At 39.4% G+C, this 15341-nt stretch overlaps 1 protein-coding gene across 1 annotated transcript in view; it reads left to right on the plus strand.

Annotated features, from left to right (window-relative positions):
- Window positions 1-15341, plus strand: part of LOC127572915 (transient receptor potential cation channel subfamily M member 6-like) — a 110695-nt gene that overhangs the window by 42926 nt on the left and 52428 nt on the right. Inside the window, exons 12-16 of the mRNA XM_052020643.1 lie at window positions 4964-5098; window positions 8498-8551; window positions 9898-10038; window positions 12053-12202; window positions 13930-14210. Of these exons, the coding sequence (XP_051876603.1) occupies window positions 4964-5098; window positions 8498-8551; window positions 9898-10038; window positions 12053-12202; window positions 13930-14210 (761 nt within the window). The remainder of the gene's footprint in view (window positions 1-4963; window positions 5099-8497; window positions 8552-9897; window positions 10039-12052; window positions 12203-13929; window positions 14211-15341) is intronic.

The following is a 15341-nucleotide window of genomic DNA, read 5'->3' on the forward strand; positions in this document are numbered from 1 at the left end:
AGAGGACTGGCAAGTAGCTAATATTGTTCTGTTATTCATGAAGGGAAATAGGGATAATCCTGGAAACTATAGACCAGTGAGTGTCACGTCAGTGGGAGGGAAGCTATTGGAGAGGATTCTTAGGGATAGGATTAATGAGCATTTGGAAAACCATGGCCTAATTAGGGACAGTCAGCATGGCTTTGTGCGGCGCAAGTCACGTCTTGCTAACTTGACTGAGTTTTTCGAGGAGGCAATGAAGGTGATTGATGAAGGTAGAGCTGTTGGTGTTGTCTATATGGATTTTAGTAAGATGTTTGACAAGGGTATTCATGGTAGGCTCATCCAGAAGATTAAGATGCATGGGATCTACAGTGACTTCATCATTTGGATTCAGAATTGGCTTGCCCATAGAAGACAGAGGGTAGTGGTCAATGGGATTTATTCTGGCTGGAGGTCAGTGACTAGTGATGTTGCAAATGACCTGAATGAAAATGTGGAGGGGGGGGGGGGTTAATAGGTTTGCAGATGATACGAAGATTGGTGGTGTTGTGGATAGCATTCAAGACTGCCAAAGGATACAGTGGGATGTAGATCAGTTGCAGATATGGGCGGAGAAATGGCAGATGGAGCTTAACCCAGCCAAATGTGAAGTGTTGCACTTTGGGAGATCAAATGTAAAGAGACCGTACACTGTTAATGGCAAGACCCTTAACAGTGTTGATGAGCAGAGGGATCTTGGGGTCCAAGTCCATAGCTCCCCAAAAGTGGCTACCCTGTTTGTCAGGGTAGTAAAGAAGGCGTATGGCACGCTTGCCTTTATTAGTCAAGGAACAAGTTTAAGAGTCAGGAAGTTATGCTGCAGCTTGATAAAACTCTGGTTAGGCTGCATCTGGAGTATTTCATTCATTTCTGGTCACCTCATTATAGGAAGGATGTGAAGGCTTTGCAGAAGGTGCAGAAGAGGTTTACCAGGATACTGCCTGGATTAGAGGGCATGTGCTATAAGGAGAGGTTGGACAAACATGCACTGGTTTCCCTGGAGGCTGAGGGGAGACCTGATAGAAGTTTATAAGATTATGAGAGGTATAGATAGAGTAGACAGTTGGTATCTTTTTCCCAGGGTTGAAATGTCTAATACTAGAGGGCATGTATTTGTGACATAGTAGGTAAGTTCAAAGGAGATGTGCAGGGCAAGTATTTTTACATGGAGATTGGTTGGGTGCCTGGAATGTACTGCCAGGGGTGGTGGTGGAGGCAAATATGATAGAGGCGTTTAAGAGGCTCTATCATAGACACATGAATGTGCAGAGAATGGACATAGACGTTGTGCAGGCAGAAACGGATTAGTTTATTTAGGTATTTAATTACTATTTGAATTGGTTTGACACAACATTGTGGGCCAAAGGACCTGTTCCTGTGCTGTATTGTTCTATGTTCTAAAGAACTGATTGGGAAGTTGCTTTGAACTCTGGCAGAACCACATGGCCTGAGTGATACTCTTATTGCTGTAAGTTTCTGAGAATCTCCAGATCTACAAACTATTAAAAATTGTGTAAAATCTCTCTGTTACGCAATGATTCTACAGTCACTAAACCACTGCTGTGGTGTGGAGATGCCACCTTTTCAATGAGTTGTGTTCCCTCCCTGTTCAGGTGGAAATTAAATATCATGTGTACTTTGCAAAGAAGAACATGGTGTTGTCCTGGCAAACTGCTTCCTGTGACTAATGTCCCCAACAGTAAATTGACTGGTCACCCATCCATTATGGAGTCTTGCTCTGTGCAAAATTTCCTGTATTAAGGACTGCAGTAGCAAATCTGGTGTAGTCCATGTTTATGAAGAGCTTTGGGATATTATGAGAGATGCTTCTAAGTAGGTGATAACAGAAAGAATAAGCAGGGTTCTCCTGAGATATATTTCATAAATATCAGGTTGTCAGTTCATTCAAAAAGAAAAATCTTGAAGCACACAATTAGTATAACATTCCTATTCAAAGCAGTACACCTGCAGAATCTAAAATAACCATTCTTCAGTAAAAAGCATTCAGTTGTAAGAAAATGTCTTGACACTGAGGTCTCCTGAGTACAACCTGTACTATGCTAATTAAACAACTCCGGGTCTTTGAGGAAGCCTGTAACACCTAGACATTATCATACAATGGATCAGTAGTTTCTTCATCATGGCCTCTGAGGTTATACTTGCACAATGAGTACGTTCTGGGAGAAACCTAAACTGTTAATGCACACAGCAGATAGAACTTGTTTCTTTTACTGTGTTAATCAATTTTATTCTTTTGCACTGAAAGGTAAAATCAGTTTTTGCAACCTGTTACTTTTAATTCCAATCTGATCAACCCCTCTGAGGATTTTGCAATGGGAGCCAGAAAATTCAGCCAAGATTGGTGAATAGTTTCTTCTCCTCCCTTTCCTACCTGAGAGAGACCTGTCCTTTCCCAACTGATTGAAGTTAATTCCATGACAATTTGCACCAGATAGATCAAGAGGATTTACAAAATTATGTGGATCACCAAAGCGTTGTGAGTGGATTTCCACCAGTCACCCCCCATCGTTTTCTCCTCTGTGACTGCAAGTGCTAACTGTGGCAGGATATGTTTCCACAAGCACCTTTGCCCTTCATGTATCATTTCATTTTCACTTGTTTGATTTGTGGCGAGAAAACACATCAGTGAGATTTTTCAGAGCTCTTCTACCTCATTGGACTTTCCACCTGGGCGCTCTTTCATTTTACTGGAAATGATGACTGGGAAAAAGGTCAGCTCCAACTGGTGTGTATTAAAAGAACTATTTGACCATAGGCATCTATTCAAATTCTGTCACCTTCATGGTCATGTTTTCAACAAGAATCACCGAATGTAAAGGTATTGGATAAAGATGAGAAAGAAACCCATTGAAACAAAGGCAGAAATGCTGGAAGAACTCAGCCAGTCAGGCAGCATCTGTGGAAAGAGAAATCAGTTGACGTTTCAGGTTGAAGACGTCTCAATGGAACTGAGAAAGAGAGAAAGCAAGTTAGTCTAAGTAATAGAGAAGGGAGGGCAGCGGGAGGAACAAAGGGAATGTCAGTAGTAGAATGAAACGATGGACAGCCATTGAATGGACAGTTAAGCTCCTTTGTGCAATGTGTTGCTAATATTGTGAAGTCTGGGGACGTTGTATCTTCTGGCCTACTGGGATGTGCTGAGCAGGCCAGAAAATACAAATGAAATAAAGAGGGTGGAGAGAAATGGCAGGTACAAATGACCAGTCCCTATATAAACAGAAAGAAAGAGCAAGTTAAGATAAGATACCTTTATTAGTCACATGTACATGGAAACACACAGTGAAATGCATCTTTGTGTAGAGTGTCTGGGGGGCAGCCCACAAGTGTTGCCATGCTTCCGGCGCCAACAGAGTAGGCCTGCGACTACCTAACCCGTACGTCTGAAGTTGGAGAATTTAATATGGAGTCCTACAGGCAGGCACATGGCCAGACAGAAAATGAGGCGTTGTCCCGTGAGCTAGCTTTGATCCTCCTTGTAACAGTGCAGAAGGCCACAGACAGAGAGGTCAGAGTGGAAGTTAAAATTGGGGCAACCAGAAGCTTGGGGCCAACTTTGGAGAGAGAGAAATTGGGACTCTGTTTATCAGAACGGAAAATTAAGATAGGATTCAATAGAGTTGTTGCAACCTGAGAGGCTTAATCAAGAAAAACGAAGGAACTATTTCCACAGCGTCTATAATTAGAAGAGAGAGAGTGAAAATTCAAAGTACAAAGAATCTGTTCTGCTGCTGTATATGTGGTGAGCAGCACACTAGTTAGTGAGTGTGGGGCTGTGGTGGATGGGCCCTGGTCAGCTTGAAGGCCACAAAAATTATGGAGCAAACAGTCATTTACCTGAGATAATCATGATGCCTCTAGGAACATGTCAGTGGCTCTCTCGACACTCAGAGCAGCCCACAACCATTCCAACAGAGAAACATGTCCAGGAAGAAAAGTTGTCTTTTATCATTACTCCTAAGGAAGTCAATGTGCTGTTTCAATGGTCTGGGTAAGGACTGGGACTTTTTCAAGAATCCTAACTGTATTCATTGCCTGAGTTCAAATGGTGAGGGCTCCATTCGGGATTCGGAAGGTTGCTTTGGGTGACATTCCTGTGGAAGCCCAGCAATTTCCCTACCCACATTTCATTTCCAGAAACAATATTTCCTTCTGTGCTTTCTGGTGAGATAGAGTTCTGGTCCTCTGGTGGGAGCTGAGACAGAAGAGCTGAGAAGGATAACTCCAGAGTTCATTTTCCAGATCTGGAGGGGACTGGAACATTTCTGTGTCTTCTACTACTCTTGAGCTGTGATTGGTTTATAATTGGTCCCATCCGTCTCCTGATTGATTCCATTTACTTGCCAGCAGGCTGATTGGCCCATGTTTGGTGAGTGTTGGATTCACACTTAAACTCTCCAGCCTGCTGGTGACACGACAGAGGTTTGCAGAATGACTGGGTTTCCTGCTGGCAGAAATGCCCACTCATTCTACCCCATGAGCTAAATCTCCTAAACATTGCTATGGAACTAACAGAGGCAATAATGTTCCAATTATAGTCAGCATCACTGCAACTTAGTAAAGAACAAAAGAAAGTCTATGAACTTTGTCAACGTGTAACAAGATCTGGAGGTGCTTAAGGGGTTGATGGATTGATCAGGTACTGAATTGAAGATAAGCTTGAAGCAGGCATGAAGTAATTTTTCCCTATCTAGTGCTGATTGAGCTGTCCTACTTCTTAGAATTTACACTTTTCCTTTTAACATAATTATAAAGCATATGATCCTTACTTATTATTGTCTGCTCTGAATCTATAGGATATATTTGCTTTGATTAAAGCAATTTATAGTTTTAATTCAAACTCATTTAAGTATAATTGTTGGGTTTGGAATTGTATTATGATATTTAATCCCTTACAACATAGTTTTGTTTTGATCATGTGTAGGTGGGCTCTCTGGAGCAAGCCATGCTTGATGCTTTGTTAATGGATCGGGTGGACTTTGTGAAACTACTCATTGAGAATGGAGTGAGCATGCATCACTTTCTCACCATCTCCAGGCTCGAGGAACTCTACAACATGGTCTGCAAACCAGTTATATTCTTTGAATGCATACGGCTTTCTTTCACATGTTAAGACATTTAGTTACAGAGGATAGCCACACTAGAATGCTGGGTGGGAAGAAAAGGCTGCTGTACATTCAAGGCTGACCTAGCAGTTGTCTTTAAAAAAAATTATTTGATGTATTTTTATGAAAAGGAAATTGTGTTTGACAAATTTGCTGGAGTTCTTTGAAGATGTAACAAACAGGGTGGATAAAGGGGAACCAGTAGATGTAATGTAGTTGGATTTTCAGAAGGCATTCAGTAACTTTGAAGTTTAGTTCACTGGATAGGAGCTCATAAGGTCAGGGGTAATATATTGGCATGGCTGGGGGACTGACTAACTAACAGAAAACTGAGTCAGGATAAATGGGCCATTTTTGGATTGGCAATCAGTTAGCAGTGGGGTACCACAGGGATCAATGCTTGGGCCTCAACTGTTCATAATCTGTATTGATGACTTGGATGAAGAGACAAACTGTATGGCAGTGAAGTTATATGGGTTAGCAAGGTATGAGGAGGGCACAAAGAGCCTGCAAAGGGTTTTAGAGGCTTTAGAAGGAAGAATGAGAAAGCAAATTAATACTTAAACAGTGAGACTACAAAATGTTGTGGTACAACATGATCTGGGAGACCTAGTACATGAAACACAAGATGTTAGCATGCAGGTACACCAAGTAATTAGGAAGGTTAGTGGTATGTTGCCTTTTAGTGCAAGGGATATGGAGTATAAAAGTAGGGCCATTTTGATGCAACACTACAGGGCATTTCTGACAACACACCATGGAGCACTGTATATAAATTTGGTCCTCATTTTAAGGAAGAATGTGCTTGATTCCTGGAACAAAGGGGCTGGCATATGGAGAAAGATCATGCAGGTTGGGATTAAGCTAATTGGAGTAAGGAAGAAAAAGAGGTCATCTTATTGAATCCTAAGATTTTGTGGGGCATTGATAGGGTGGATGCTGAGAGTATGTTTCCCTTAGTGAGGGTACATGTTTCCCTATCCATTGCAATGGGAACAGTCAGCCTGTGGAAAGAAATATTTAGTTTATTTTATTTTTTAACGTTTTTAATTATGTGTTCACTCTTCTATGTATTTTTTAGTCAAATTTACTTATTAATTTTTTTAAAAAATTGCTTATATCTATTTGGATTTTCCATGGCTATCAGAGGCATTTAAAAAGGGATCAAAAGCCTTTGAGAGTGTCGAGTTGCCTGGTCTTCCAGCCCAGGACTTCAGGTACAGCTGTCTGAGGCCTAGTCACTGCTCACAGCCTTCTCTGCCCTACAAAATACATCTCGGGGGTGGACTGTCAGCTCGCTCGGCCCTCGTCATTTGGGAAAGTTATGTCCTGGTGGGAGGGCACTACAGGTGACAAGTCCTGGTCAAGTCGACCAAGATCCACCCATCTGTTTTCCTTCATCACAGATGCTGCTGGATCTGCTGAAGGACTTCAGGATTTTCTATTGCAGCTGTAAATATGTAAAAATGGTTTATACCTCAGTTATGTGCAATGTTAGCCAAAGCTATTTTCTCGAATTCATTTTATGGCATACAAGTTTAAGAATTCATATTGATCACAATTTACTTTATAAAAATTCAGTATGTGTTTCATCTGTTTCCTTTAGTCCACTGATTTTTTTTATTCACACTTTACTCATTACGGTCCTGCAATATCCTTCATTACAGACCTACTGAAAGCTGCAGAAAATTTGAAAACTACAAATTAAAATTTTAATACAATTGAACAGATAAGGGATTTGCCCCACTTGCAACTGATGAGAACAAATGCTTTTTTACACGCCCACCCTTCATGCTGAGCATGGTGACTTGTGCCCAATATTGGTATTGATTTATTATTGTCACTTGTACTGAGGTACAGTGAAAAACTTGTCTTGCATACCGATCGTACAGGTCAACTCATTACACAGTGCAGTTACATTGAGTTAGTTACAGAGTGCATTGATGTAATACAGGTAGAAGCAATAACAGTACAGAGTAAAGTGTCACAGCTACAGAGAAAGTGCATTGCAGGTAGACAATAAGGTGCAAGGTCATAACAAGGTAGATTGTGAAGTCAAGAGTCCGTCTCATCGTATAAGGGAACCATTAAATAGTCTTATCACAGTAGGATAGAAGCTGTCCTTGAGCCTGGTGGTATGTGCCATCAGGCTCCTGTATCTTCTACCTGATGGAAGAGGAGAGAAGAGAGAATGACACAAAGAAAGAATAGCTTCTTCTGGAGACCAAAGATAAGTCTGTGAAAGTGCCACATTGTGCTGTACCAATAATCCAACATTTACAGCAGATGTTGTGTTCCACTGCTGTCCACTTCTTTATCTTTGTTAATACATACTGCCATCAGCATTTCTGATCTTTGTGAATATTAGCAACTTACTACCTGGCATATTTACTTTATTGACAGAAAATGGTAGATCAGAGTACCTGGCTGTTCTATTAAAACATTGTGCTACGATTGCATGAGAAGTGAGCACAAACTTCAATACTTTAAAAATATTTTCATAATGCCATAAATTGGGCAAGGCTTCCGTGTAAGGTAAACATATTCCTATTATTTAAATTGCAACTTGTAGCTGTATCTGTATTTTTTTTACAAAAATAGGAGGCATTTGTTTCTTTTTCTGGTTTATTCCCAATGGTGGGCGATGTTGACAAGGTCCCATTTATCACACTGCCCACCCCAGTTTCTCTGAAAAAGCAATTGAGTATTTTCTTCTAAATCTGCCAATGTGATGTTGTTGATGCCACCAAAATGACTGTGTCAGGCAAAGAATACTGTGTATTTGGCCCAGTGATGATGAAGGAGTGAAACCATCTTGGTAGTTCTCAATGGAAAAGAAAATTGGATGGAGTGTAAATCAAGCTGGCAATTTGCTATTTTCCATGTTCCACTGCTGGCTGCAAGGAATGTCAGCCCATTATGTCCATGGCAGGATGCGTGTTGATCTTCCCATAATCTTGTCCACGTTCATAGAAGTCATGGGTCAGGGAGGAGAGATTGAAATAAGCTTGGGGACTTGCTGGGCTGCTTCCTCTAGACCAGAACTACTGAAAGCGCAGTTCAGTAGAGGTGGGGAGACTGGAGACAGAGAGTGGTACCGATCAATTGATCTGCTTAATTTGGCTGAGGTCCAACACTTAGACTGTTCTGGTGATTGCACATATGGGCAAATGATGAGTAATGTATTAGACTCCTGTCTTGAGCCCTGGAAATGGTGAGGGAATCTTTGTTAGGTTGGTAGAATCACTACACTAAATCCTGGTCTGTGCTGAGCTGATGGTTAATCCATAACATTAACTTTTACCTGCAATCTAATTGAAAATATACTGATATATTCATAATTTACTCCACAGAAACAAGGTCCAACTAATCTTTTGTTGCATCACTTGGTTCGCGACATGAAGCAGGTAAAGTTGGGTACAGAGACACTAGCTAAGTAGAAAACAGTGCTCAGTTACTTGTGCTGATGTGCAATATAGACATTCCCAAGCAGTAGCTCCCAGATTGTGGAGAGAGATTTCTGCTTCCAATATACTTTTGTGACTTCTGAACAGCTTGCATTTAATTTTAAGGATATGCTCTCTCATACTGGACATTCCCATTCCACACCCTACCAGGTTTTTTGTGCTTTATCCAAAATCAAATCCTTTAATCACTTTAAATATCTCATTTAAGTAACTAGGTCAGTAACAGCATGAAGAGATGATTTTACAGTATCCAGGTACTGTAAAAAAATATCTCTTCTGGTTGTTATATGAGACAGTTTTCTTCCTGATTTCCCTACTTTGCACTTGTGTTTATTTGGAAATGCAGAAAATGGTTCCTGTTATTAATAATAACACATAAATATAATTTGTTCTGAGGTACTAAAGTGCATTGGACTTGTTTCCATGAAAAGAGGGCGAATGTAGGCACATTGCTTGTGGTAATTGTAAATTGTCATTGGGATTCTTTGCAATATTGAATTAGTTATTGCAGTGAAAGCTTTATAAAGCAAAAACAAATCTCTTTGCAGCATTCTGCACCAAAGGAAATGCTAACACTCTAAGATTGGAAAGTTGTTTATTTGGGTGCACCAGCAGATAAGCTGGGATGGAATTCTTGAGGAGATAGTCTAGACATCATTGTGGTACCTAAGATCCTATTAATATGAAAAATGAAACAGCATTGTTTAAAACTCAATTCACTGGGACACTGGCAATTCTACTGTTACAGATAAAACAACATCTGAATAACTGAGGAACGAGCGAATAGGGGAGAGACTATGTCTAGAGTGTTTTTGTCTCGTTGGGAAATTATGAAAGGTAATTTTCCCATCCACTGAAGCTTGCTGGGCTGAGGCTAGTCCCTGATCATTCAAGTGTTAGCAGAAGTCTTCTGTGTCTGAAGTTTTGTGTCAGGCGCCACATATCCTTCTCTTAACTTTCATTACAGGGGTAGGGGTGAAGGGGCAAGGCAATAATCTCAGGTTGTAACAGCTAGGTGAATCCCACATCTCCATCTCTCAGTGAGATATGACCAAGCATGCAGTATCAGGGCTCAACAGCTGGCAGGAGGTGAGGGCTCCTGATTGAGGGTGTTTCTTGCCTCAGCCCTAACTCCCTATCTGTCAGGAGTAGGCGGAGGCTCACTCAAGAAATTAAACTGAAGTAATTTGCATCAATAGGCAATAAGATGATTGAAGAGAATTTTGCAGCACAGATAAAATTATGCAGATTTTATTGAGAACTTTAATACCAGCACTTGTTTCTAGAGCAACCTACCACCTGGTTACAAGGTTACCCTGATTGATATTGGTTTGGTGATGGAATACCTGGTTGGAGGTGCATACAGAAGCAGCTATACACGGAAATCCTTCAGGCTCTTCTATAACAGCCTTTACAGACAGCACAAGGTATGGAAAATGTTGAGTAGTCTATCACCTTTGTGGGGATGTTCTGTTGCTATATTGATGGTATCAAATTCATTGATTACTGTTACTGTTGTGTTAAACACTTTATCTTAATACCTATGGGTCTGTGCATTCTGGAACATAAGAAAGAAAAATACTTGTGAATAAAATTATTTCTGCAATCAAATCTTTTGACCTTTTAATCCAACCATTTTTCATAACCATTTTGGAGGAGAAGCAGCTTCCTGAGTGTTGGTAATGTTCCTGCTGACTTTTCTGTCACACAGCAGGGGACAGGTGTGTCAGTTTATTTCAGCTGATTGTTTTAAACTATGTGTTCAGGTTTGAATGCATAATCAGCTGTGAAAGATTGCATAGTTCAAATATAGCTAATCCATGGGATTGTTAATGACTTAGTAGCAGTGACTAAATTGGAGAAGTTGTGATGCCCTAGGAAAGGAACTGGAATAGATGATACGACTCTGAATTTGCTCCAAAATTCAGCTATATTGTGGCTAAAGGTTTGCATATCCCTCCATTATTTTATTCTATTAGTATCTAAAATTCTACCAATAGAAGATATCCAATGACTAACCCTTCACAGCCCTGTGAAGTAGAGAATTCTGAAGATTGGTAACCCTCTGAGTGAAGATGTTTTTTTTGTTGTCATTTCAATCCTCCATAACCAGTCATCCTCTAACTATGACCCTTAGTTTTGACACTCCAGTTACAAGAATCAGGATCTCAGCATCTAACCTGTCAAATCCAATTAGAATTTTATATGTTTTAATCACCTCCTATTTTTTTAAAACCCCAGAGAACATACGCCATAGAACATATCAATCACTCCTCAGTGGATAGCCCTCTCACCCAGGAAAGTAATCTAATAAATTTTGTTGCAGCATCTTTGAGGATAATCTGATTTAGGAGATAAAAATTATACAAACATAATCATCCTCATCTTTCAAGCCATGTACAAATATTCTTTTAGAAAGCATTCCTATTCTTGTGTTTCAATCTTGCAATAAAGTCCAACATATCTTTTGTCTTCCTAATTGCTTGCTGTATCTGCATATTAACTCTGTGTACATGGATGAAGCACTTTGAATCTTTCATCGACATTAATTTTACCAATCTTTCACTTTTTAACTATTGTGCTTTCCTATTCTTCCCTTCAAAACGAATAACTTTCTGTTTCCTACATCCTTCTCCATATTTCACCTGATGCAATCATTTGTCCACTCTATACATCTCCATGACCTTGTTACACCATTCCTTATATAGAGTGGACAAAGTTTTCTCACCTATCTAGCTTTATATTATCAGTAAACTTGTATTATTAAACCTAACTATTGGTTGCTGCCTGACCTGCCGAGTTTTTCCATCATTCTCCTTTGAAACTTTTCCAAAATCCAAAGCTATTCCATAAAATACTTCTATAAACTCTCAAACATTTAACAAAAAAACTAAATTTACTATTTATTGGTGTGATTTTAAAAATAAGAGTTGATGTGATTTTTAAAAGTCTTTTAAAATTCCCAAGCTGCTTAAAAGCTGCTGCCTGGGTTTTTCAGGGCCATCTCTTCAATTAACATCTTTGAGTATGGAAACATTCCTTGGGTCTGGTGCAAAACCTTCAAGCAAATCAGACAATTAGTCAAGTTCACGTTCCCTCCTTGATTCGCATTGATTTAACGTTAGATCACAACCTACAGCATTGCGTCAACGTGCCGACTTCAGGTTTTTCCTGTTAGACTAAGGAGACTGAGGTTGGTTTCAATTTTGTGAGGAAGTAACAGTGATCGCTAGTAATAGTTTTCTCATCATTCTTACCTCCCAATCTGCAGATGGTGTTACCCACTTATGTAAGGATAGGGCTTCAATATTTCTTAAAATTGAAGTGTTACTTAAAATTACAAGTGGAAGCAATATAGATAAAACTATGATTTTCATGAATATTGTCAGTTTATATATAGAAATATTACTAATACACGTCTTGGAAATGTATTTTCCATAGCGAGTTGGCCGTCTTAGTGTAACCAGTTTCACTCAAAGCTGGACCCATCATTCCCTGGACCAGAACAGAGAACCAGCTTCCAGAATGGGAAGTGGTGAGCAGAGACTACATTCCCAGTTCATTAGAACAGCCCAGCCATACAAACGCAAGGTACACCATTCTACAATTGTACTTACTTTGTAACATGTTATGGAGAATGTTTGTGATGAAGATGCAAATCCAGCCAAATCTTCTCCAATCCTTAATAAACAGCTCAAAAATCACAATATCTAGAATATCTTTTAATAGATTTGTTGCCTTAAATTTTATGTAGGGCATATAATGGATAATGAGAAAACTGTTAGCTCCAACAATATATCCAATAACATTTCATCACATAAAAACTTTGTTAACAAAAGAGATTTTTGTGTTTTTGATAATTTTGACTGAGTGCATTGTTCTGTATAAAACTTAATGAAGTTATGCTTCACAGAGATACTCATTATTTATTTGGCCATTGCTGTGGGTTTAGTACAACTCTTACTTTAATTAATAACTCTTTTGCTTGTGAAGTGTAATTGAAATCCATAAAACAGAATAAATTCTGTTCAATGCATTATTAAATTCTTTCACAAGTGTTTGTAATGAAATACAAAAACATATATTAGTGGATAAAGCATTGGAAATACATCAACATTTTCTCTATTTTGCTTCCTTGAATTTACGTAAATTGGTGCCTTGGACTCATGTTAATTACATGCAGAAATCCTGAATGGAACTCTATCAAACCTCTGCAATTGATTGATAGGAGCTCTTGTTGGGCAAGGATCCTCATCGGGAAGATGCATTTTTTAAACTGGCCTTGTAGCATTCCATTTGTGTCAGCCTGATGTACAATAAATCTGTGTTTAGTGCGTGAATTTTCATTGGACCAATGAGCTCCTCCTTGCATCAATCAATTAACAGTTCATTATGCCCTCCAGAGAAGTTGGCTGGGATCCAATGGTGATAGGTACCCACAAAAATTTGTTTGGGGCCTAATTAAGTTTGAACCTCTGTCCACCCAGAATATGCTGAGGGGAACCAGTGGCAAATTTGTTTTTTTTCTAGCACGGCCTCTCTAACCCCAGTAACTAGGATACCTGTGCAAAGCTGGTGGACAGGTGATTGGAATGCTGGGAACTCGCAGAGGGGCCAGTCCTATGTCCTGATTTTGGATTTCCACAGTGGAAAGCTTGAAAATTTTGGAAATGCTCACAAGAACCAATCAGGAAAGAATCTCTGTGCTTAAAGAGCAGCTGACCAGTTCTGCATTCATACGATTGAGATGCTAATGTTATTACCCTATTAAGTCTTTACTACTGGCACTTGAACCGTTGAAGCAAGTCTAGGGATTTCATTCAAAATGGAATAATCTATAGCCTACAGAAATCCTGCGCACCTTTTGCTTAGCTTAAATTTACCAGGAGATGAGCAGAAACTCTCTCACTGAATCTGTTGCTTCTTAGTTTCTCTTATATTCTCTGCCTCGCCTTGATGATGGATATTTGAGACCAATAATTTAAAATGAATCTGGTGGCAAATGCCACAAAAGGTGCTAAAAGAAAGTTGTACTAATTTAGAAACTTTTTATCTGTATGAAGATTATGGTTTGATTTTAATTATCTCATTGCAGTCTTTGTTGCATATATCTACTACACATTAAACATTAAGTTTAAAATATTTTGCAGGGAAATATCTTGCTACCAGTACTTAATTGTATGATACATTTGGAACATAAGCAAAAACTCTTTTAAAGCAAGTTCTTTCTTAATCTTGTTGCCCAACAATTGAAAACCTGGCATACAATGAACTTACTTGTTTTTATCCATTCTCATCTGCCATGTTGATTTTTACAGGAGAAATCTGTTTCACTTTCTAAGTCAAAAAGGAAGCAAAAAGAGGATGTAAGTTTTTCAGAAGATCATGATTCTGCAGGTTTTATTTATCCCTATAATGATCTACTGGTGTGGGCGGTGCTGATGAAACGACAAAGGATGGCCATGTTCTTCTGGCAGCATGGTGAAGAAGCCATGGCGAAGGCAGTGGTAGCCTGCAAACTGTACAGAGCCATGGCTCATGAGGCTAAGCAGAGTAACATGATGGAGGATACCTCAGAACAGTTGAAACAATATTCCAAGTAAGATTACTCATTTTTCAGCTCTTGCTTTTGTCTTCAACAGCTTAAATGCAATGAAATCGATAATAATTAAGTTGAAGGAAGTTGCATTATCCCATGTGTTACCTACATAATTGCTGGCAGACTTGGGATTCCTATATGATTGTGCAAATCCCAAACTTGCTGGGTGAGCTCCACCATTGGTTTCTCATCTGTGCTCTGCTGCTGGTCTCCATCCGGAGCCTAATGTTGGAGCAAGAACTTTCTTTTAAAATTCATAACAGCTGGGAACAGGAACTGCTTCCTAGACATCAACATCAGAGTTAGATTATATCCCTTTCAAAATAAACAAATAAAGAACTTGGATTGATTTTGTGCTTTGCTGAGCCCAGAGCAGGTTCAAATTCTTTGGAAGAAATTATGAGGTGTTGTATTTTAAGAAACATTAGAACCCCATTGCATACATTGTTTTTGACAAATATTGAGAACATTGCACTTATTTAAATAGTTTCATTTTCTACTTTGTCTCAATCTAATATCTTAACTCAATTATGGCACCTCTGACCCTGCAGCACCACCGACATGCTCTGGAGTTCAACCTGAACTCATAACCTTTGGACTTAGCTGCATGAAGGGCAATGACATCTTGACTCAATTTTTCTGGTGTTTCTTCAGTTCTTCTAATGAGATTATAGATAAGAAAAGTATAAATTTATTCTTGGGCACCTGACCTACTTCCGTCTGGGTCTGTATTTTTGCCACACAGGCACATACGGAAGATAACTTGTTACCAGTTTTACACACACAATGCTGGAGGAAATCAGTAGAAATCAGGAATATTCAGGCTTCTGCCCTCTTCCTTTCCAGTCCAGATGAAAGGTCTCAACCCATGTCAACTATTTATTTCTCTCCATAGATGCTGCCTGACCTGCTGAGTTCCTCCAGCATTTTGTGTGTATTGTTCCAGATTCCAGCACCTGCAGAATCTCTTGTTACCAGTTTGTTGCCCTTTCTGTCACTGCTTAGAAATAGAATGAAAAGACCAGACTTCTGAGCATGATAATTGGTGGGCCATAGTTTCCTAATATATCTCTGCATTTGTATTCAAGATGACTGTCATTCAGCTCTGAGCTCCCAGGATTCTTTGGGTTA

The sequence above is a fragment of the Pristis pectinata genome, chromosome 7 (assembly GCF_009764475.1).
Source record: "Pristis pectinata isolate sPriPec2 chromosome 7, sPriPec2.1.pri, whole genome shotgun sequence".
Classification (NCBI taxonomy): domain Eukaryota; kingdom Metazoa; phylum Chordata; class Chondrichthyes; order Rhinopristiformes; family Pristidae; genus Pristis; species Pristis pectinata.